Below are 23054 nucleotides of genomic sequence, written 5' to 3'. Positions count from 1 at the left end.
CGTTGGCCCTGGCCGGCAGTGGTGAAGTCCAAAGGAAGCTGCAGAGACGGGCGCAGACGCCACTGGGCCCCATGGCTGAGGAGACCCCACAGGAGACAGGGCTGGGGGACAGGGCTGCTCCCCAGGATGACTCGGTGAGTGATGGGCGGTCACCACAGTGCTGGAGGGAGGGGGCGCATTGGACCTTTCTCTCCCTCAGGAACTTGCGGTCCTAACTCCCCAGCAGGACCACAAGGAGAGTGAGTATGTGACAGCCGGACGCCACTTCCTGGGCATCAGAGGGCTGAGGGGAGCGGACTCAGGGGCCAGGGGGTGGTGGGGGGCCTCTGAGGTCACTTCCTGTCCTAAGACGTGCTCCTACAGGGAAATGATGTCCTTGTTTGCGACCTGAGCTGATCTGGTTTCTTTCCAAATGAGGCTCCATCACGGAAAAGGCGCTCACACCTCCGGGGGACGTTGCAGTGTCTCCTCTGTCCGTGTGGCTGTCAAGCTCAGAGCCTCAGTGGCAGCAAACTGATGAGACAGGATGGCAGAGGACTCTGTGGGAACATCAGAATTTATGCTCCAAATACAGCAGGTGGTCGTAAGATCCCGGAGAGAGCTGGAAGGAATACCTGACACGAGGGGGCCAAGAGGTACAGGGTCTCTGCCCTCATTTTACATGAGAAATGTTTGCCTGAAAAATGGCCTTTGACTGAAATCAGGATGTGGGTGGGGTTTGAAGCGAGAAGTGAAATCGGAAGACAGAAAGGAAGCAGATGCCCACCCCCCCACCCCCACCTCATGCCACTGTCCCATCTGTCTTCTCTGGCTGTGAGTGGGCTGAGGGGTGGAGACAGAAAGACATGAAGGGCTGAGGGCTCCACACCACAGGAAGGGCCACAGGCCACCTGGACTGGCCTTGAGTGGCTAGGACCTGACTTCAGCCAGGGCCCAGGAACCCACCGCTCCCAGCCAGCTCTGCAGCCACAGCAGGTGACCAGCTGTGCTCTGGGACCACCCCATGGGGCCAACCGCTGCCGGGAAAGGATTCCTAGGAGCCGTGACTGCAGTGCTTGCTCACAGCCTGAACAGGAGACAAATTCCCCCATGGCTTCGGGGACACTTTCTAGAAGGTCTGACAATTCAGCCACCACCTCTTGGGATGCAAAAACTGCCCGAATCTGACATCCAGGAATGTGTGCAGGCCCTGCCATTTCCAATTGCCTTTTCTCCACTCCCGTTATTCAAGGTGCCAAGCAACAGTTTGCCCTTAACATTTATGGAGCCTGGAACAAGAGGCTGAGGGCTATGTACCCTATGTCGAGATATTTAAAAGTTATCAGTCAAGTTAAAAGCTATTAAATAAAATAGTTTTTATCCCCTTAGCTTGACATTCCTTCTTCACAACGTGGAAGGCCAGGTGTAAGTTGAAAACTTCTAGGATTTGTGGCTTCCAGCCCGAGCCACAGCCTGTCTCCCTTATCTGCCCACACCCAACGCCACACAGGACCACACACACCCCTACGTGGTCGCCCCATCCTGCCCACCCACATTCCATCCATACCCTCCACAAACAAATGCCCCTCTGGCCTGGGGTGCCCAGGAGGATAGGCCTGGGACGAAGTTCATGCAGCCCTGGGAGTGGGCTTGTGGCCACCTGCACAGGGCATTCTGGGGTCATGGGTACGCAGAGTGGCAGGTGCCCTCGGCCCACAGGCTCCTCAGTGTGTGGGCAAAAGCCTGGCCTGAGGAGGACAAGAGGGACGCAGGCCTCAGTGTGGAATCCTCAGCATGACACTGCTTCTCCAGGGCACGGGCTGCTCATCTTAGAGCAAGGAACTTGGGTTCTGCGCTCCCTGAGTTTCCTTCTCCTCTCTGCTTCTGACTCAGGAATTTGATCAGAAGTTAATACAAGGAGAAATTACAATGTAGCCCAGCAGCAGCCGAGCTGGTTACCTACAAATAAACCTGCTTTTGCTTTTTTGGGTGTCACCTGTCAGAAATTCAAGTGATGTTCTGACAGTCATACTGATTAAGATGTCAGCCGAATAGATATTTAAGCATTCGAAAACTACAGAGAGTTTGTCAAAACCTCAGGAAGGCTCTAACAAATCCTTCCTGGGAGCCAAGGAAAATATTTCAAAATGGAACAGAGGTGGTCCCCAGCCTAGCCACAAATTCTCTTCTTCTGAAAGTTGAGCGGTCTACACAGCTCTGGATGGCACAGGCCCTTGATGGTGGCTGGGGCCCCTGGCTGGCCTGCGCCTGCCAACTTAGCCCAGGGTGAAGGGGGGTTGGAGAAGCTGAGGAGCAGGGAGCATGCACCTCTCTCCTTCCTTTTATCTGTCTTCCCATCTGACACCTCTTTCCCCAGGGCCCCAGCACCCTCCACCTTCTCCAAGCTCCCGCCTGGAGAGTGGAAGCCTCTAGGCTTAAGGTCACCGCCCCATACTGTCCAGCCCTCCTTTCTCAGCAGCACCTCCACCTCCAAATCTAACCTGGGGAGATTCTGGCCCAGGTGTTTGTTGCAGAAGCAAATTCTGAGCTAACTCATACCTTATACAATTGACTAATGTTCCTCCTGCAGATATTTACCTTTTAAGAACAAACAAGCAGGATGCATGTTAGCCCAAATGAGTCTCTCAGCAATGGACAGACTTTCTGATGGTTTAACCAAATACAAGAGGAAAACTAGGCAGTGGGAATGCTGGTTGTGGAGGTGGTGACTGAGGGGCAGGGCTGCAGGGCTGACCCGCCGGAATCCAGAACTGCCCATGACCTCCCCACCAGCTTCATTCTCCATCTCTGAGGGTGTGACCCTCTCTCCTCCTCCACCTCCACCTCCGGCTCCTGCAGCTGGGGGTTGAAGTGAGAGTGGAACTCTGGACTTCTCCTCACAGACACACGCTCTCAACTTGAAAACATATTTTGAAATATTTCAGACAAAGCAGTTGAAAGAATGGTGAACTCCCATACCCATCACAAATTACCAATAGCTTTGAAGCCCATCCACTCCCCCTACCCACCATGGACCCTTCCCTCTTGTAACCCTTCCTATACCCCAAAGACAGTCCTTCTGCTGACTTAGCTGTTGATCTTTCCTATGTTTTTCTATATAATATAGGATCTTTACTGTACTAGTTTAAACATTAAACAAGGTAAGTAGCTATGGTCTGCTGTTTCCACACTCTCCCAGAACTCTGGGGGCTACTCACAGTGAGCCTGCAACAGACTGCCCCCCGTATTTACTTCCCTCCACTTCCATTGGTCTCAATGTCCTTTTTAAGGACCTTTTACCTCCAACATTGCAGGGATGCTTTGACAAAGACTGCTGGATGTTATTTTCACAGAAGCCACAAGCCATGTTGTTTTCACATAAAGCACACATAAACCTGTGGAGACAGTGAAAATATAGCCTGATCGGGTGCTCAAGGTCAGCCCGCCTCTACGTCTGGCCTGTCTTGCTCCATCCTCATCACCTGTCTCATCCACTGAAATCTAAGCTTCTCAAAGACTGTCCTTTTCACAGTCACACCCCAAACTCCAAGACGAAAGCATGATGTGGGCCCCCATAATTATTTGTTGGATGCTTGATTGATTGACTGAAGGAACACATCAGTGGGGGAATGGCAGCTCTGAGGGAAGATCGGAATCAAGAGGAACTTGTTATCAACAGGAACTTATTAATGAATGCGTACTTTCCCCTGCACTACTGCAATGGAAGAAAAATTGAATATGTTAAAAAAAAAAATAACAGAAATCTTATGACGCAGGTTCTTCCTTGCTTGGGCCTCAGTGATTTAAATGACTGAATTGATAAAATAGAAGGAATTCAGATCTGCAGGTGGTTAATATCATTCGAAGTTATCAGCTGATACCATGAAACATTGATTTGTCTGATGTACATTCAAATAAAGCAGCACTCCAAAAACAGCAACAAGATGGTGATGAGGATGAGATGACAACGATGGTGATGACAGGGACTTCCTCTAAAATCTCCCAACAGCATTTTGAAGAGCTTTGTTGTGAAAAATCCTTACCAAGATAAGATGCAACTTTTCTAATGGTAGTGTCTTCACAAGTACTGAGCACTAGCTTGTCGACAGCTGTCTTCCTCTCACATGCTGGGTATGGAAAGTCTGTTTGGCATCAGGAGATACTAAGCCAGATGCAGGGAAGAGAAAGTTAAAGGCCAGCCCCCAGCTCAGGCCTTCCCTGAGCACAGAGGCTCACAAAGCTCTCTCCAGTCCACGGTCTGGGTCTCTTCCACGAGAGACCTGCGTTCAGGTTCCAGCAGCCTGTGGTTGAGCTTCTCTGGGGCCAGAAGCCGTGCTGGAGGGAAGCCCCAAAGCTCTCTCTGCAGGGAAGAGGAGCCCTGCCCCCACGGATGCTCCTGTCTTCTCAGAGCCCTTGGGCTCCTCCTGCAAATCCATCTCTTGTCCACTCGGGATCTCACCTACGCTAGCTCCTGCTCTCACCTCTCTGGGTCTCCTCTCTCTGTTTTCTCCTATGTCCTCCTCCTTCTGAAGGAGCCCCTCACCTGTCATGTCTCCCGGCAAGGCCTCCAGGACAGCGTGTTCTCCTCTGAAAGTGACAACAGCCTGTACTTCACCTACAGTGGCCAGTCCAATACCTTGGAGGTCCGAGATCTCAGCTACCAGGTAGAGGCACACCTGAGTGCAGGTGGGAGGAGCAGGCAGGGAGGGCCAAACAATTCCCCAAGTGGAAGGGAAGGGTGAACCCATCTGGGGGCCTTCTGTCCCTAAGGACAGAGTCCAGGCCACAGTGACACCTCACATTTTGGGTGCAAGCACCACGGAGACTTCCCTCAACTACACATATTGGAGCTGGAGGTTGACAGGCATGAAAAAGAGAATGAGACCTTTGTTAAAACATAAAGCCAACCATGTGAACCCGTGGGAAAGAAATCTCTAAAACTCATTTTTAACTTTATATTTTGAAATAATTTCAGACTTTTGAAAAAGTTGCAAAAATAGTGCAGAGTTCCCATATACACTTTGCCCACCCTCCCCTAATTTTAACATCTTGCTTACCCATAGCACAGTGATCAAAACTAAGAAATTAACCATGATATAATACTATTAACCAAACTACAGACTTTATTCAGATCTCATCAGTTTTATATACATATATATACACATATGTGTGTGTGTGTGTATATATATATATACATATACATATATATGTATATACATGTGTATATATATATATATTTTTTTTCTTTTTGTAAAATGTACTTCCCTGGAGCTAATAAAATATGAGTGCAAGGACTTCTGCCCTTTCAGAGGCTCTCAGGAATCTCCTGGTCAGATTCAAAGACCCCTATTTCTCACACCTCCCCAGGGCCAGATACCAGGTGGCCCAGGCAGAACATGCTGAGACCTGGGATGGTAAACCTCAGAGGCCCAAGTCTGGCTTCCTGGGGAAGTGAGTTAGAACAAGCTGACAAGCCACACCATAACCTTTCTCTGCTCTGCCACTTACTAGCTGTGTGAACTTGAGCAAGGTACTTCACTGCTCTGAGCCTCATCTGTAAACAGGGTTTATAACAGTACATATGTTATAGTAGGTTTGCAATGAGGACTGAATGATAATGGATATAATAAGCAGATGAATACAATGCCTTGCACACAGTAAATGCTCAGTAAGTTATTAGTAAATTACTATTAAATAAAAACATTGTTTTGCTCCACGTTGTGTTTTTTAAAATTTTTTTATGTTGTGTATTTTTTTTTTTTTTTTTTTAGGCTGCATTGGGTCTTTGTTGCTGTGTGCGGGCTTTCTCTAGTTGCGGCAAGCGGGGGCTACTCTTTGTTGTGGTGCACGGGCTTCTCATTGCAGTGGCTTTTCTTGTTGCAGCACATGGGCTCTAGGCGTGCCGGCTTCAGTAGTTGTGGCTTGCAGGCTCTAGAGCGCAGGCTCTGTAGTTGTGGCTCACGGGCTTCGCTGTTCCGCGGCATGTGGGATCTTCCCAGACCAGGGATCAAACCCATGTCCCCTGCATTGGCAGGTGGATTCTTAACCACTGGGCCACCAAGGAAGTCCCTCCATGTTGTGTATTTATTTCTGTTCTGCTATTACACATGCTTCCCAAGTCTTCTCTTCAGACTTGGAAATGGCAGCTTCAGGTTCTCAGCATGGTGGGGTCCACCTCCATGTTTGATAGAACCTGAGTGGGGGACCCCCTCAGGCCTGTTGTGTATCAGCAGGAGGATGTCTCCTGGAGGGAGCTGGACAGAAGTGAAGCTCTCTGAGGAACCTTTTCATGTCTCCCCACAGACGGACATAGCCTCCCAGGTGCCTTGGTTTAAGCAGCTGTCTCACTTCAGGATGCCCTGGACATCTCACAAGGACTCTTGTGAGCTGGGCATTCAGAATCTGAGCTTCAAAGTGAGGAGTGGACAGATGCTGGCCGTCATAGGGAGCTCAGGTACCAATAAGGGCAAAGAGCGGGGCAATGGGTTCTCTCTCTCCTGGGATGCAGAGTGGTCCCTCAAACAAACAGATGCTCTTCATAGAACCCTTTGCTGACCAGCAGAATAATATAGCAGAGTGATAAGAGCACAAGTTCTGTGTCTGACAGCTGGGTTCAAATCTCAGCTCCTCCATTTACTAGCTCTCAGGCAGTCACTGCCCTTATGAATCATGAGTGGGCCTCTTACATCTACAGCCAGAGTTTTGGTCCTTCATTAATATCAAGGTAAGGCCTTTCCAAGAGCATCATGCAGCTTTGGAATTGAATGTTCTTTCCAGGGGACTCCTCCACCACAGGAAGCACTCATTGATTGCTCCCCCTGAATCAGATTCCTGTTTTGGTCAAACAGTGGGTAGGCACACCCCCTGCCGCAATTCACTTCTCAGATACCCCAAGTCTTAGCTCAACCTCCAACCATCTGCAAAGATCCAGATTTTTGGAGTGCTTCAAAAAGTCACTTCTGCAGGCCAAACTTAAAAGTGTAGAATGCCAGAGCTGGAAGGGGGCTTGGAGAACAGAGTTCATTCCCTTCCACTGTATTCTACCTTTCTTTCTCCTGACCAGCCTGGAAGCATCTTTAGAGGAGGGTTTTCAAATTACCTAGTTCTCAATATTGCTAGAGTATCTTCCTGCCCCATACCACTCCCCCTTCATCTGACAGGTGAGAAGACCAAAGTTTAGAAAAGAGGAATGATGTCTAAGGACATACATTTAATGCGGAGCAAGAACTAGAACTCTGGTCTCCTGGTTCTCAGATGATGAAACAAATTCAACTGATTGAATTTTAAAGATCTTATTGACTTTATTCAATGAGTCAGGAATTGGGCAGCAACCCATCTGGCAGACAGAAAGTAGCACTGGAGAGCTGTACAAAATGAAAGACTTTCATAGGCAGAAGGAGGTAGGACAAGGAAGTTATTCTAGCAAAGGGCTGATTGTTTTAGGCAAGGTCACCTTCCTTTGGGGGACAGTAGGGGTCTATCAGTGCTGACCAGGTAATGTCAGATGGGCTGGTTAAAGATTCCACTCCCGGGAGAGATTGAAACTGTAATTAAGTTAGGTATTAAGTCTCAGTCCGGTGGTGTGGGGCTTAGGACAAGTGACTCCATTTGGGGTTTGCTGTTTCTTCCTTCCTTCCTTCCTTCCTTCCTTCCTTCCTTCCTTCCTTCCTTCCTTCCTTCCTTCCTTCCTTCCTTCCTTCCTTCCCTCCCTCCCTCCTTCCTTCCTTCCTTCCTTCCTTTTCTTTCTCTCTCTCTCTCTCTCTCCCTCTCTCTTTCTTTCTTTCTTTCTAACACAGATCAAGGCATATTTCTCCCTTACACAGTGTTAGGGGGAGCACTTTATACCTTTCAATTAATACTTTCCAGAAGTAGAGATTACTCAACTTTTTGAACATTTTAGTCTTTAGTCTTCTGATGGGGAAGTTCTGTTTATTGTCTAACCGAAGATCAAATGCAACGATGTGTGCAAAAGCACTTTGTAACTGAAACAACTCCCACAAATCAAGTCCCGCCAACTTCTGGTCCTGCCCCTGCAATTCGGATCTAAACAAGAAAAATGTGGAAACTTCACAGGCCAATTTTGTTTTTGTCTGTAACACCTGGTGGCTTTTCTGGTTATACCTGCTTTTTCTCATGAACTGAGAGCCGAGCAGACACGTGGGCCTTTCTAGGCACTTCCACAAAGCTGAGAGTCATCACTGTTAATCCTGGCCACACATAGCCATGCAGCTGTTAGCACCCCTGATTTGCAGTTGAAGAAAAGGGAAGTCGGGAGAGGCCAAGCAGGAATCACAATGAGCGTCTCCAGAACTTTCGACTCTAGGCTCAGTGTTGTTTAGCTGCAGGTTTACTTGGCTGAAATTATTTAGATGATTTCTTAGAAAGGTTTACCAATTATACCACCTGTGATCTATATTCTGCTCACCAAAATTATAATAGTAAAATGAAATTAATTAAAACAGCCCCCCAGGCATTTTAGCTTCTTCTACAGAATCAGCAGTAGTGCCAAAGGCGTTTTCCAAAGAATGAATTTACTGATTTGGAGATTCCAGCCATTTTATAAGGGTCTTGCATGCCTGTGGGTGTTTTCTCCTGGTTCGCGGAGGATTTCCCCAAATATACTTGGCAACCTCCCCTGGAAAGGCTGCCCACACCTCCCACGGTTTTGTTTAGGAAATGTAGTTGTCCTGCTCCCTGACTGGGAATCCTAAGGTCCCTATAAATGTTAGCAAAGTCCCAGGCGCTCCCAGAGCCTGGATCCTATGATGTCCAAGGCTGAGCCGGGAGCAGGGCCAGAGATCTCCCCTCTGGTTTCTCTCCTGGCTATTTTGTGCCACCTAAGTTCTCAGATACCTTGAATGAGGTACACCTAGGAGGCAGCGTACAGGTCCCCTTCCACCCTGAGAACCTCCGGTGGGTAAGCAGCAGGATCACCGGGGAGGCCTCTGGAACTCTGTTTATTGCACTGGGGGCAGGGGGCTGCCTGCGGAAGGCCTGGACATGTGGCAAGGAAGCGCTGCTACACTGTGTATTGAAGTTTTCCCTGTTTAAAACTACTTGAAAAATTGGCCCTCCAAAAGGAGTTTGCAATAAGGAAACCAAAACCCCACCTGGGGGAATTGGACTGAGCTATTCCCAGCACCTTTGCAAGGCCTTCTCAGAGCCTGAACCCTATTTGCATTTACAGTTCAAATGGCTGCCAAAGAAAGAGTCTCATGGAATCTCATGGAACCTGATCCAATCTGACACTTACTTCCCCAAATTGATAGCAATCACTATGTCATTCAGAAGTGGATGGTGTTAATTTGCATGTCATGGATCCTTTTTTTTTTTTTAAGAGTGGAAGGTACTACTGAGAAAAATAAGAGTGCAGAGGGTGTAGAGAAATTCAGAACCCATATGTACACTGTACTGTAGTTTTAAAATCATTTCCACATTTATTACTTCTCTATTTTTCTCCCTTTCTGAAAATAGGTTCCAGTTTTGCATTTTTAAAAGACACCCTATTAATTCTCCAGAATTAGTTCTTCCCACAATGCCAGCTTCTGAGCCAAATGATGTTTGAATGATGAAATGTTGCTGGCATGTTTGCCAGGCAAAAAGAGTTAAGCTTCACAGTGCAATTAACACCAGCCTTGCTTGGAGGAGGGGGCATCGCTCCAGGCATAGGCAGTCATGCGGCAACCAGGACTCCAGCCGCCTTCTGTCACGCAGCCACAGGCCTACCGGGCCTGAACACCCCGCACCCTCCAGGATGCTCAAGTTGGCTGCCCCAGGCAGGTCTGAGAGCTGTGCCACCTTCCCTAAGGGCTGGTTACATCTGCAAGGACAGAGCGGTCTGGGGTGGCTGGAGAGTGCACGGGCAGCAGTGGCTTCCAGGCTGGCCCCCGCAGAAGCTCCGCTCTCAGGGATACTTCTGGTGGCTTCTCAGGCTGTGGGAGAGCCTCTTTGCTGGATGTGATCACCGGGCGAGGCCACGGCGGCAAGATTAAGTCAGGCCAAATCTGGATCAACGGGCAGCGCAGCACGCCCCAGCTGGTCAGGAAGTGCGTGGCCCACGTGCGCCAGCACGATCAGCTGCTCCCCAACCTGACCGTCCGCGAGACGCTGGCTTTTGTTGCTCAGCTGCGCCTGCCCAGAGACTTCTCCCAGGCCCAGCGCGACAAAAGGGTAACTAACAGACCCCAGTGACCCCCAAGGAGCCATAACACCCTTCCCCTCCCCGTCCCTCACTCCCTGCCTCAGGGTCCAGCCACAGGTCAAGTTTGAGCAATCCAGCTCACCAACTGTCCATCCGAAAACGTCCACAGTGTGCTCAGCCCTGCCCCTCCATCCCCCGTTTTCCTTTAAAGTCCCATCTTAGCCCCAAATGTGTGATGAATATTCGCTTACTTGTTTTCCGGTTCTCCGTGCGGGCTGAAAGCCAGGGCATGGCCACGTTCCCAGTAAGTGGTGCCGTGCTCGGCACGTAGGAGCTGCTCTGGATGTGTGGAAAGAATCAGGGAACAAACGTTGCATCAGGGAAATGAAGGCTGGCGCCGTAAACCCAGGCGTCTTTCCACTGCGGGTCAGCACAGGCCTGGCGGCGAGCAGGCCGGCGCAGCCCTCCTAAACCCGCAGGCCCCTGCCTCCCAGGTGGACGACGTGATCGCGGAGCTGCGTCTGCGGCAATGCGCCAACACGCGCATGGGCAACGCCTACGTGCGGGGCGTGTCCGGGGGCGAGCGGCGCAGAGTCAGCATCGCAGTGCAGCTGCTGTGGAACCCAGGTGAGGCCGGAGGGGCCTGCACCGCCCGCCTGGCTTAATCCGGTCCGGCCGGAGCCCTGCCCCTTAACCAGGCTTCTCTTTGTTGGGAAGGAATCCTCATCCTGGATGAACCCACCTCTGGGCTCGACAGCTTCACGGCCCACAACCTGGTGAAAACCCTGTCCAGGCTGGCCAAAGGCAACAGGCTGGTGCTCATCTCCATCCACCAGCCTCGCTCCGATATCTTCAGGCTGTTTGATTTGGTCCTCCTGATGACGTCTGGCACCACCATCTACTTGGGGGCAGCCCAGCACATGGTCCAGTATTTCACGGCAGCCGGCCACCCCTGTCCCCGCTACAGCAACCCTGCCGACTACTACGGTGAGCCAGCCGGGCCGGAGGCAAGGAACAGGGCTCCCCTACACCCCGAACCCCGCCAGGAGAGAAACTCTCAGAAGCTTCAGGAGAACAGGACCGAGGATGGAGACAGGGGGGCAGATGGGGTGTATTACAGGCTTCAGTTTGCCAAGCATCAAATGCTAGGAATGGGGGCCTGAAGAAAGCAGCTTCTGACATAGCCACCCTTGTGTGCATGACAGATAAGAACCTTCTGAGAGCTCCAAACCAGAGGAGATATAATCCAAGAGAGTTTGGATCAGTTTCTGGAACTGTGGTCTTTATTCAGATTCTGTAGGGAAACGATATTTGAGGTCGGAAGCCACCAGGAAATCTTAAAGCCGTGCCCTTGTTCCCCCACAAAAGCAGGGAGCCCAGAGGCTCTGGGTGGTGGAGGGGGACCCAGGGCCCAGGCCAGCTCAGGGCTTTTTGGTGGTCTTGGCCACTGAATCTCTAGATATGAAAATTGCGGTCAGCAACAGAGATGCCTTTCTGCTTGGGGTCCTGAGGCCTCAGCATATGGCCCTCAATTCTTGTGGGGACAGTTGCCTTTCCAGATGCCCACCCTGAAAGCAGGTGCCTGGATCCTGAGTGCTGAGGAATGCTATGGCTGCCGGACAGGCTGCGTGGTTGTACCAGGGCTGGGGAAGCAGCAGCTGTGGCTTGTCCCAAACATAGGTCACCTGGAGCCCAGCCTTCCTCCCAGGATGGCCTGGAGTAGCAAGGGCCTCCCCAGTAAACATGATGACAAGGACCAGCTCCTTGAGGGCAGACACTGTGCCCACAGGTGCCAAGCACCAGAGGGTGTCCCTTTGACCCTCACAGCCCTGCCAGGCCACGGTCATCTTCGTCCTTATAGATGAGAAAACTGGAGTCCTTATAGTCAGGTGGCAGAACTGGGCCTCCCACCTCCCAGCCCAGCCCCCCCAGACTCCAGGCCCTGCTGCCCACGCCTTCCTCCCGGTATCTACCTTCCAACCCTCCCCTAGGAGGACAGGCCACTCTCTCTGGCCCACCAGCCCTCGCCCTCTGCACTCACTGCCACTGTGTGAGCTCACCTAGAGGTCACCCTCCCTCCCTGTGCCCACGTGCCAGCTTGGCTCCCTGCCAGTGTGTCATCCTCTGGCCGGTCATCCCCAGATAAGGGGGTAGAGGGCACCTGCCAGCCTGGCCATTGGGAACAATATGCTGTAACCCTAGAGAGAAGTTGCCAGAAGTCAGGTGGCCAGATGTGAAAAAAAAATTTTTTCTTTTTCTTAATTTTATATTATTATCATTTTTTGGTGGCGGGGGGAGCTCTTGCCCACAAACCCTGGGGCAGATGGCCCTCACGGATCCGGGCCGCACGGTCTGGCAGAGAATCTGGCGTTTGAAGCTAGGGCCCCGGACACTGAAGGGAACTTCCATGGTTTACAAGGCCTCTCCGAGACGTTATCCTGCCTTGAGATGTGTCATGAAAATGGGAGGAGGGAAGAAGCAGAGAGGTTAAGAGGAACCCCCTGCCCAAGGGAGGGATGGAGGGAGGAGAGGCCTAGGAAGGCCCTGGCTGTGACTGGCGGGTGTGCCCTTCTGGCCTTTCAGGGGCCCCGGGAGAGGAGGGCTGTGGTCTGGGGCTACCAGGTGCTGCCAGCAGGGTGACATGGAGGTGGTGTGGTCCAGCCTTGTTCTCCAGCTGGTCGTGCTGGCTCCCTTCTCCCGGGGCAGTGAGAATTATACTTAGTATTTGGCCAGACCCTGGCACCCTCCAGCCAAAACATTCTTCCCTTTTGGGCAGGCTGCTTGGGAAGCCAAAGTGACTAATTCACATTGAGAACTAGAGCTGCCGGGAGCCAGACTGCTCAGCCTCCCCGCGGCCGGCCCGCCTTCTCACCGTGGTAGGCACACCCGGGAGGCTGAGTCCTCATCACAAGCTTCTTGGACGGCTGGAGCTGGAGCCAGGGCATAACTGTGCTGTGGCCTTGGGCTCCAAAAGCCCAAAGCCTCCTTCTCTGTCCTGGGGATGTCCCCATAATAAGCCTGCTTGGTGGGACCAGTGCCAGCGTTCACTGGCCCTTCTCCCGAGGAAGGCTCTCTGTAGACATCGGGGACAGCCCTGGGCATCTCTCGGCCTCTCTCTGCTCTGACCGTCACTTCATGGTCCACTCTCAGAGGGTGGGGAGCATGTCCCGGGGGTCCTGGGGGCTGAGCAGCATCATGGGCTGTGAGCACCTGCGGGGCCCGGGTCGCCCTTTGCTTACAGTGGACTTGACCAGCATCGACAGGCGGAGCAAAGAGCAGGAAGTGGCCACCAGGGAGAAGGCTCAGTCCCTTGCAGCCTTGTTTCAAGAAAGAATACGTGGCTTCGATGACTTTCTGTGGACAGTGGAGTCAAGGGAGCAGGGTGTGGGCACTTACGTGCGGAGGTAAGGCAGCCAGGTGGCCCTGCGTGGAGAGCGCCCTGCAAAAGGTGGCCGCCCCCCAAGCCCCCATGACACTCTGTGTCTCCTGACAGCCCGGCTTCCCTGAGGGACACCAACCCCTTACAGACTCCCACTAAGCTGCCTGGCCCCCTACAGCAGTTTGACACGCTGATCCGGTAATTGTCTGCCATTTCATCACACACACACCCACACTCCCCAAAAGTCTTTGTTGTATCATATTAAGCCCTTTGGATCTAAAGTGAATTTGAAGGAGGAATTTGAATTTGAAGAGGCAGAATCATTTGAAAATAACCAGCACCAGCCCTCCACGTGCTACAGAGCACTCCTCTTACTTTGGTTCTTTAAACAAAATCAAAATTTCCTTGACAGCCAGATGCTCATAGAAATCACCCAGAATCACTATGAAAAATTCAGTCGATACAGGAGACCCTCAAGTGGAAAGGGAAGGTTCCCTGATACACCGGCCCTTAGAGAAAACCAGACCTGAGTGTTTGGTGTGAGTCTAAGATGTTTCCATGCACATAACCATTTTAATACATAAATGGGATCATATGTGTTGTTCCATAACCCTCTTTCCCCCCCCCCCCCCCCCCCCACTTAGAATAGCACCTCTGCCTCTCATCTGGTTAGGTCTTCCTCAGGGTTTCCAAATCTAGCCATAATTCATTTACCCATTAAGTCCATATTGATGGTCAGATCACCTTCAGTCATTTGCTATTACAACTAACTCTATGACAAACATGCTTGTACATACGCCTTTACGCTCTTGATTGGTCATTGCCTCAGGATAACTTCTTTAAATTAAATCGCAAGGCGATACATTGGTGATAAAAGTCACAATCCTTGACTGAGTACCTACTGTGTGTGAGACAGATGCGTTCATCGATTTTCTCGTTTGATCCCTCACAGTAACTGTGAGGTGGGCACTGCCCTCCCCATGGTACACAGGAGAAAAATGAGCCTTACAGAGATTCAAGGACATTGCCAGGGTCACAGTGCTGGTGCCTATTGTCCCCTTGGCACATCTTTATTCTGTTTTTTAAGTCGTCAGATTTCCAACGACTTCCGAGACCTGCCAGCCCTCCTCATCCACGGGGCAGAGGCCTGCTTGATGTCCCTGATCATCGGGTTCCTCTACTATGGCCATGGAGCCGTCAAGCTCTCCTTCATGGACACGGTGGCCCTCTTGTTCATGATCGGAGCTCTCGTCCCTTTCAACGTGATCCTGGATGTCATCGCCAAATGTGAGTGTGGCCTGCTCTCCATGACCCACACGTGCAGCAGCGTCGGCCATGCTATGAGCTGGTCCAGGGCCGGCCTGAGCTCCTCTGAGCTCCTGGAGAAGACGGGTTTGCTGAATAATTTCACCGTGACTGTGAAATAAAAGATGACGGTTGTTTTTCAAGTTCGAACATTAGTATTAGTATGCAAATGAGAACAAATTACCAAGGAGTCTGAGGCATTCCTGTCCTAGCAGGAGTTACACTGACAGCAATGCAGAACTCACAAAATTACAAACATCTAAATTAGGATCTAAAATTGCCTGTTTTTTAAAAAAAATACATGACATTGAGGCAATAAAACTATTTTTAATTGTACTAAGAGAGACTCAGAAACAGAGACACTGTAAATTAATTTCGCTTTTTCATTCTCCTTTTCTCCCCTTTCTAGGTCACTCGGAGAGGGCGTTGCTTTACTATGAACTAGAAGATGGGCTGTACGCTGCGGAGCCGTATTTCTTTGCCAAGGTGACTGGTCAGGCCTGAGAGAGAGTGGCCACCCTGGGTGGGAGGAGGAGCAGGAAAAGCTGCTCCACATTGTACAGAAGTTACAGGGAAGCGTTTTGCTGAACTGTGGGGCCGTGCATCATCTGTGGTTACAAATGCCACGTAGCTCAGGGGAGTTTCAGAGACTTGATATTGTTTAAACATTTACCACAAGGCCAGGACCATGGACCAGGAATGACGTTTTTCTGGTCATCAGAAACCTAACAAAGAAGAGGTGGGAAACACCTAGCATACTTCACCTCTCCAGTCTCACCACGTCCCTGGGAAGCGGGTCAAGCAGGTGTGACTGTCCTCATTTCAAGGAAGCGGAGGCTCAGAGAGGTTATGTGGCTGTCTCAAGGCCACACAGCTACCAGGTCTGGGCAGGCAGGGTGGGGACTTGAAACCAGGTCTTAGGAGCTCTGAACTGCCCCAGAGGGAGCACCTGACATCTGCAGGGGGAAGCCAGCAGTGAGCTCATGCTTGAGAGTCCCACACACCCACGCCCACCAGCCCTCCGTGCTGCAACCCCAATCAAACCACCAGGAGGGAAGGTTGGTGTCACCGGGGTCTGCTGCTTTTGAACATTTAAAGAACAGTAGCAGATGAAGGCATTGGGTCCACATCCTCGCAAGGGCTGTCCTTCGCAGATCCTAGGGGAGCTTCCCGAGCACTGTGTCTATATCATCATCTATGGGATGCCTACCTACTGGCTGGCCAACCTGCGCCCGGGCCCCGAGCCCTTCCTGCTGCACTTCCTGCTGGTGTGGCTGGTGGTCTTCTGCTGCAGAACCATGGCCCTGGCCACCGCCGCCCTGTTACCCACCTTCCACATGTCCTCCTTCTTCGGCAACGCTCTCTACAACTCCTTCTACCTCACTGGGGGCTTCATGATAAGCTTGGACAACCTGTGGACAGGTGAGGCCTGCTCCCTTCACCTGGTCAAGCTTTTTGAGGCCTTCTGTGGCTGGATTAGCCTGCTTTCCCCTGGAGATGAGAGCTCATCCCTTAGGTCCAACTCAAAGCTGGCCCTTCTGGGAGCAGGTGCCAAGGGAGTGGCTCTACGCAGGGGGAGTGGGAGGTGGTGCAGATGGCACCTTCTCATACAGCCTGGCCGACACCCAGGGGCCACCCTTGACTCTCCCTCACCCTCCACGTCACCAGTGAGTCAAGTCAATTCTGCCTCCCGTGTCTTTCTGAAATGTCCTCTTGCCTTATCCCCCCACCCTGGCCCCTATCAGCCGATCTTGGGCCACTGTGATAGTCCGGTATCTGTGACCCTGGTTCCTCCGTGTCCCTCTCAACCCTCACCCCTGCAGCGCGAGCTTCCTAAGGTGCAAATCCAGCCACTGCTTTCCTCGAGTGCTCCTGGGGCTGCTCATTTCCTGCTGCCTCACCCAGCTCTTCTGAAGCCCCCAAGACACTCCATGCTCACACGATGGAGCCTGTGCATCCCTTCTCTATAGGAACTCCACTCCCTACCATCCACAGGCCTTTCCTGTCCCGTGCGGTCAGGGTTCGTTCCTTCCTCCTCCTCCCTGAACCATGATGCCTCCGCAGGGTCAGGGTACAGACTCAGTAATCTCTGGTTTGGGGCTGCTGAGTCTCTCCAGTCCGTAAGCTATGTGAAGCTGAGCACATGCTGGACACCTGATGAAATTACTCTCTGGGGTTATTATGGGTCAAACGTGCGGTGATCCTGCAGCCACTAGGTCCCTCTGCCCCAGTCCACGTCCCGAGCTTCCCCTCTGCCCGTTCACCCTTTTGTTCTCACCCCCACCCCTCCTTGCTCCCTCAGGGGACTTGCTGTCCTTGGGTCAGAGCCAGCATGGCCACTCTCCAGGCTCACTTCCCAGGGAGCAGATGATTAGACTGTGTGAGTAATGTGACTCTCACCGCCTCCAGTGCCCGCGTGGATTTCCAAGGTGTCCTTCCTCCGATGGTGTTTTGAAGGGCTGATGCAGATCCAGTTTGGTGGGCACACATATCACCTGGCAGCTGGCAACATCACCATCCCTATCCCGGGAGACACGGTAAGGAGCCAAGGCCTTGGATGCTAAAGAGATGGCAGCCATCTGAGCATGTTCTTAATGAGCTCACTGATGTCTCTGTCCCCAGATCCTCAACACCATGGGCCTGGGCTCATACCCGCTCTACGCCATCTACCTCTTCGTCATAGGCATCAGTGGTGGCTTCATGGTCCTGTACTATATGTCCTTAAAGTTCATCAAACAGAAGTCAAGTCAGGACTGGTGATTCATGCCCAGACTCCTGCCCGCCGGTGGGGGACTCGAGAAGGCCCTTCCGCTGCACTCCCTCCCAAGGAGCTCCTTCCCAGGCACAAGGAGGACGGTGGGAACACAAAGCTCAGCTACATCCTGTCCACAGTGCTGCAGTGGCACAGGCTGGCCACAGGATGGCAGTAGAATAAAGACAGTCGAAAGATATTTCTGAGCCCAGGCCGGAGCTTGCGATTACTGGGAATGTGAAAACCATACTTGGGGACACCTACAATGTCGCTAATTTATTTCCTTTTGATATGTATTTGCATAGGCAACTAATACAAGACAGGAGCAAATTAGGTATGAATCGAGTAGTTAGGCTATGCGGAAACAACAACATAATAGTTAGTGGAATATTTGGCTTCATCTTCCAGGGTCCTCAAACTCTGTTGAGCCATTCTCAGTACAGAAAAGGACCTAAAACATACCAGCAAGGTGCCATCCCTTCTTTTTGTGTGAGGTAATGGGCTCCAAAAGCCAAACTCAACAATTAAATATTTACTGAGCAATTGCTCCACACCAGGTTCAGGGCAACACACTTTATTTATGTGGATCACATCATTAATTTCTGTTAAAACAACCCTTTGTGGTGGACAGTATCCTGTTTTATAGATGAAGAAAGAGAGGCACAGAGTAATTGTTTGCTAAGTAAGGTCACAGGGCTACTATGTGGTGGAGTCATGGGGGGTCAGAAAGGCCTTCGAGGCCTTTAGGAGTTAGTGGGCAGAAGGCAAGTCTGAGCCACTGTGAGGCTTGGAAGCCAAGGAAGGCTCCAGAAGATGAAGAGGTTTATAGACACTGTGTCAGCTCAGCCAGGACTCTTACAGTTGCATCTCACTGGCCCTGGCTGAGTCTCAGAACCAACCTGGAACCTTTCACAGTGGCTCGGTATGGGATGGATCAGGCCCAGGTCACATGCTTCATGCCTGAGCCTTGAGGACAAGCTGACCCAAAACAGGTGCACAGAAAGCAGGCAGGGAATGATCCCCAAAGGAAAACCAGAGTCTGGAACCAAAGGAAGGGGGAAGGTGGATGTTTAAGAGGCAAAGAGTGAATGTTCTCCATAGGTTTCCTAGGCCCTTGCTACTTTGAGTGTGGTCGCTGGGCCAGCAGCATGGGTGTCGCCTGGGAGCTGGTTAGACTGACAGAATCTCAGGCCCCACTGAGACCCACTGAATCAGAATCTGCGTTTTAAAAAGATCCCCAGGAGATTGGAATGTACATTCAGACTTGAAGAGCAGTGCTAGCACACTTCCCTTATACAATACATCCATCAAACTTGGGATATTCATGTGGTGAAACTGTAACACTGCACATGTGTCACTTTTATATCGCCACCATCCAAAGGGCAGACATCATTCAAGACTCACTTACTTTGGCTATTTTGGCTATTGTGAGTCTTGAATGATGTCTGCCCTTTGGATGGTGGCGATGTAAAAGTAACACATGTGCAGTGTTACAGTGCCAAAGCAATCTTGAAAAAGAAAAACAGAGCTGGAGGAATCAGGCTCCCTGACATCAAACTATACTACAAAGCTACAATAATCAAGACAGTATGGTACTGGCACAAAAACAGAAATATGGATCAATGGTACAGGATAGAAAGACCAGAGATAAACCCACACATATATAGTCACCTAATTTATGACAAAGGAGGCAAGAACATACAATGGAAAAAAGACTGCCTCTTCAGTAAGTGGTGCTGGGAAAACTGGACAGCTACATGTAAAAGAATGAAATTAGAACACTCCCTAACACCATACATAAAAATAAACTCCAAATGGATGAAAGACCTAAATGTAAGATCAGAAACTGTAAAACTCTTAGAGGAAAACATAGGAAAAAGACTCTTTGACATAAACCACAGCAAGATCTTTTTTGACCCACCTCCTAGAGTAATGAAAATAAAAACAAAAATAAACAAATGGGATCTATTGAAACTTAAAAGCTTTTGCACAGCAAAGGAAACCATAAATGAGACAAAAAGACAACCCTCAGAATGGGAGAAAATATTTGCAAATGAAACAACAGACAAAGGATTAATCTCCAAAATATACAAACAGCTCATGCAGCTCAATATCAAAAAAACGAACAACCCAGTTAAAAAATGGGCTGAAGACCTAAATACACATTTCACCAAAGAAGACATACAGATGGGCAAAAGGCACATGAAAAGATGCTCAACATCATGAATTATTAGAGAAATGCAAATCAAAACTACAATGAGGTATATCACCTTACACCAGTCAGAATGGCCATTATCAAAAAAATCTAGAAACAATAAATGCTGGAGAGGGTGTGGAGGAAAGGGAACACTTTTGCACTGTTGGTGGGAATGTAAATTGATACAGCCACTATGGAGAACAGTATGGAGGTTCCTTAAAAAACTAAAAATAGGGGCTTCCCTGGTGGCACAGTGGTTGAGAATCTGCCTGCTAGTGCAGGGGACACGGGTTCGAGCCCTGGTCTGGGAGGATCCCACATGCCGTGGAGCAACTAGGCCCGTGAGCCACAACTGCTGAGCCTGCGCGTCTGGAGCCTGTGCTCCGCAACAAGAGAGGCCACGATAGTGAGAGGCCCGCGCACCGTGATGAAGAGTGGCCCCCGCTTGCCGCAACTGGAGAAGGCCCTCGCGCAGAAACGAAGACCCAACACAGCCATAAATAAATTAATTAATTAATTTAAAAAAAATTCAAGTCATAAAAAAACTAAAAATAGAACTACCATATGATCCAACAATCCCACTACTGGGTATATACCCTGAGAAAACCATAATTCAAAAACAGACGTGTACCACAATGTTCATTGCAGCACTGTTTACAATAGCCCGGACATGGAAGCAACCTTAGTGTCCACTGACAGATGAATGGATAAAGAAGATGTGGCACGTATATACAATGGACTATTACTCAGCCATAAAAAGAAACGAAATTGAGTTATATGTAGTGAGGTGGATGGACCTAGAGTCTGTCATACAGAGTGAAGTAAGTCAGAAAGAGAAAAACAAATACTGTATGCTAACACATATATATGGAATCTAAAAAAAAAAAAAAAAAGGTACTGATGAGCCTAGTGGCAGGGCAGGAATAAAGACATAGACATAGAGAATAGAGTTGGGGACATGGTGGGGAGGGGGAAGCTGGAGCAAAGTGAGAATAGCATCGATATATATACACTACTAAATGTAAAATGGCTAGTGGGAAGCAGCGACATAGCACAGGGAGATCAACTCAGTGCTTTGCAATGACCTAGAGGGGTGGGAGAGGGAGGGTGAGAGGGAGGCTCAAGAGGGAGTGGATATGGGGATATACGTATACATATGGCTGACTCACTTTGTTGTACAACAGAAACTAACACAGTATTGTGAAGCAATTATACTCCAATCAAGATGTATTAAAAAAAAAAAAAAAAAAGACTCACTGTTCTGACAATGTCCTTCATAGCAAAAGGATCCAGATCAGGATCAAGCATTGGATCTAGTCATCAATTCTCTTTTAGTTTAGAATAATCATCAGCTTTCCTTAACTCCCATGACCTTGACACATGAAGATTTTGTAGAATATATCTAGATTTGGTTTGTCTGATATATTTTCATGATTAAATTCAGGTCACGCACCTCTGGCAGGAATATCACAGAAGAGGTGTGCTTTTCTCATTACATCCTATCAGTGGCGCATGATTTCGATTTGTCCCAAACTGATGTTGTTCACTTTGATCACTTGATCAAAGGAGTACTTGCCAGCCTTCACCACAGTCAACGATTTTCCCTCCTTTTGTAATTAATAAGCATTTGTAGGCAGGTATTTAGAAACTGTGTAAATGGCCTATTCCTCATCACTTTCCATTAACTCATTTTAAAATCAATATCAGTATCAACTTGCGGTTTCCTGGTTTCTTCCATGGTTGTAATCTTTTACCATCATCATTAACTTGGATGTTCAGATTGTCCCTGATGTGGCAATGGGAGCCCATTCAAGCTGGCTTCTGCCTCCTTTGACAGGTCCCCATCGTTCTCTGAAGACTTTCACAACAAAGTGTTTCAGGCTCATCGTGTACTTTCCCAACCCCTAGTCATGGAAGCAGACGTTTCTCTAAAGAATCTTGGTTCCTTTCAGTGGAAAATGGTATTTAGAAGCCAAGATCTGAGTGATAAGTATGCTCATTGGTACTGGGGCATTACTGCTCCCAGGCCCTCTCAGTGGACAAAGCTAGGGACTATATGCATGCATATATATGTTTATGTGTATACGTGTGTATGTATGTGTGTACAGACATACACACACAGACACATCTGTCCAAATTTTTATATATATATAAATATATTTTTTCCCCACATTGATACATCCAATTCCAATTTTACCACCACAGAGATGAGTCTAGTTTTTTTCCCTTTTTGCAATTATAACTCCCTCCTCCAATTGTAAGAAACCTGGCTTCCACTAGCCTTAATATTTTCACTCATTTAATTAACCTCCAATACGTAACCAATCTCCCAACTCCACTGCTTGCCTTCTCCTGTGTGGACACCTTGCTAAGGCTCTAACTCCCAAATCAAGTTGTCCCTAAGTCTGCAGAGGTGTCCTCCTCACCCTACTCTGGCCCACCACAGTTCTCCCACCCCAGCTCACACCCCACAGCCACTCCCAACCACAGAGTGGTCAGCTAGTGGCTTTAGGCCTGAATGGAGAATGGAGAAGGAGGAAGAAGACTGGGTTTTTTCTTTAACTCTCCAGTGATTCCAGAGTGAAGTGAGAGTTGACAGCCACTGAGGTACATCATGTGACATCATGAGTGTTAGAACCATTCAGTCTTTTCTTCCTTTCTTTCTTTCTCTCTCCCTCTTTTTTCCCTAAGCAGTGGTTCTCTACCTTGGAGCTTTAACAGATGCCAATGTGGACCCACCCCCAGAGATTGGTTCCACTGGTCTGTTTTAAAAAAATGCTCCTCAGGGCATGTGAGGCCAAGGAGAAGAACCACTGTTCTAGAGGCGTGCACACAGTTCAGTGAGCCCTCCCTGAATTAGAAGGGTAGAAATCTGCTTCTGTGTAATTACCACAAACAGGGGTTGTGAAGAGAACATAGGAAAAACATCCTTGGACATAAATCACAGCAGTATTTTCTTGGATCAGTCTCTCAAGGCCTAAGAAATAAAAACAAAAATAAACAAATGGGACCCAATCTTTTGCACAACAAAGGAAACCATCAATAGAATGAAAAGACAACCTACAGAATGGGAGAGAATATTTGCAAATGATGCAACTGACAACGTGTTAATATCCAAAATATACAATCAGCTCGTACAACTCAACGACAACAACAACAAAAAACCCAATCAAAAAAATGGGGAGAATAGTTATTTATTTCGTAAATAATGGACATTATTTACAAAAACAGGGAGCATGCTGGATTTGGCCTGAGGCTGTAGTTTGCAGACCCTTGGTCAACAGGCACATGAAAATATGCT

The 23054-nt window shown here is 49.4% G+C and overlaps 1 protein-coding gene across 3 annotated transcripts; it reads left to right on the top strand.

Moving 5' to 3' along the window:
* The first annotated feature begins 55 nt into the window (after positions 1 to 55).
* On the top strand, positions 56 to 20277 carry ABCG8 (ATP binding cassette subfamily G member 8). 3 transcript variants are annotated; one of them, XM_082427719.1, is made up of 13 exons: positions 56 to 148; positions 4556 to 4643; positions 6283 to 6433; positions 9911 to 10149; positions 10615 to 10747; positions 10838 to 11107; positions 13362 to 13524; positions 13614 to 13697; positions 14587 to 14786; positions 15214 to 15290; positions 15959 to 16226; positions 17214 to 17341; positions 17427 to 20277. In XM_082427719.1, exons 1-13 carry the CDS (start codon positions 72 to 74, stop codon positions 17562 to 17564), a joined length of 2016 nt encoding a protein of 671 aa, XP_082283845.1. In that variant the 5' UTR covers positions 56 to 71; the 3' UTR covers positions 17565 to 20277. The 3 variants fall into 3 exon arrangements, with proteins under 3 accessions (XP_082283845.1, XP_082283843.1, XP_082283844.1); XM_082427717.1 differs by lacking the exons at positions 56 to 148; positions 4556 to 4643 and having other exon boundaries at positions 4730 to 6433; XM_082427718.1 differs by lacking the exons at positions 56 to 148; positions 4556 to 4643; positions 17214 to 17341; positions 17427 to 20277 and adding an exon at positions 17107 to 17205 and having other exon boundaries at positions 4730 to 6433.
* Positions 20278 to 23054: the final 2777 nt, after the last annotated feature.

Source organism: Balaenoptera physalus (assembly GCF_965194825.1).
Source record: "Balaenoptera physalus genome assembly, chromosome: 15".
In the NCBI taxonomy this organism is placed as follows: domain Eukaryota; kingdom Metazoa; phylum Chordata; class Mammalia; order Artiodactyla; family Balaenopteridae; genus Balaenoptera; species Balaenoptera physalus.
The sequence above is the reverse complement of the archived record's forward strand: the minus strand, read 5'-3'. Positions and strand labels throughout refer to the sequence as shown.

Excerpts from the sequence above, each read along its gene's own strand:
- ABCG8 (XM_082427717.1), top strand. The coding sequence starts at position 5,866 with ATGGGCTCTAGGCGTGCCGGCTTCAGTAGTTGTGGCTTGCAGGCTCTA. Across the intron at positions 6,434-9,910 it reads GGCCGTCATAGGGAGCTCAG|GCTGTGGGAGAGCCTCTTTG; the intron begins GTACCAATAAGG and ends GTGGCTTCTCAG. Across the intron at positions 16,227-17,213 it reads CTTGGACAACCTGTGGACAG|TGCCCGCGTGGATTTCCAAG; the intron begins GTGAGGCCTGCT and ends CACCGCCTCCAG.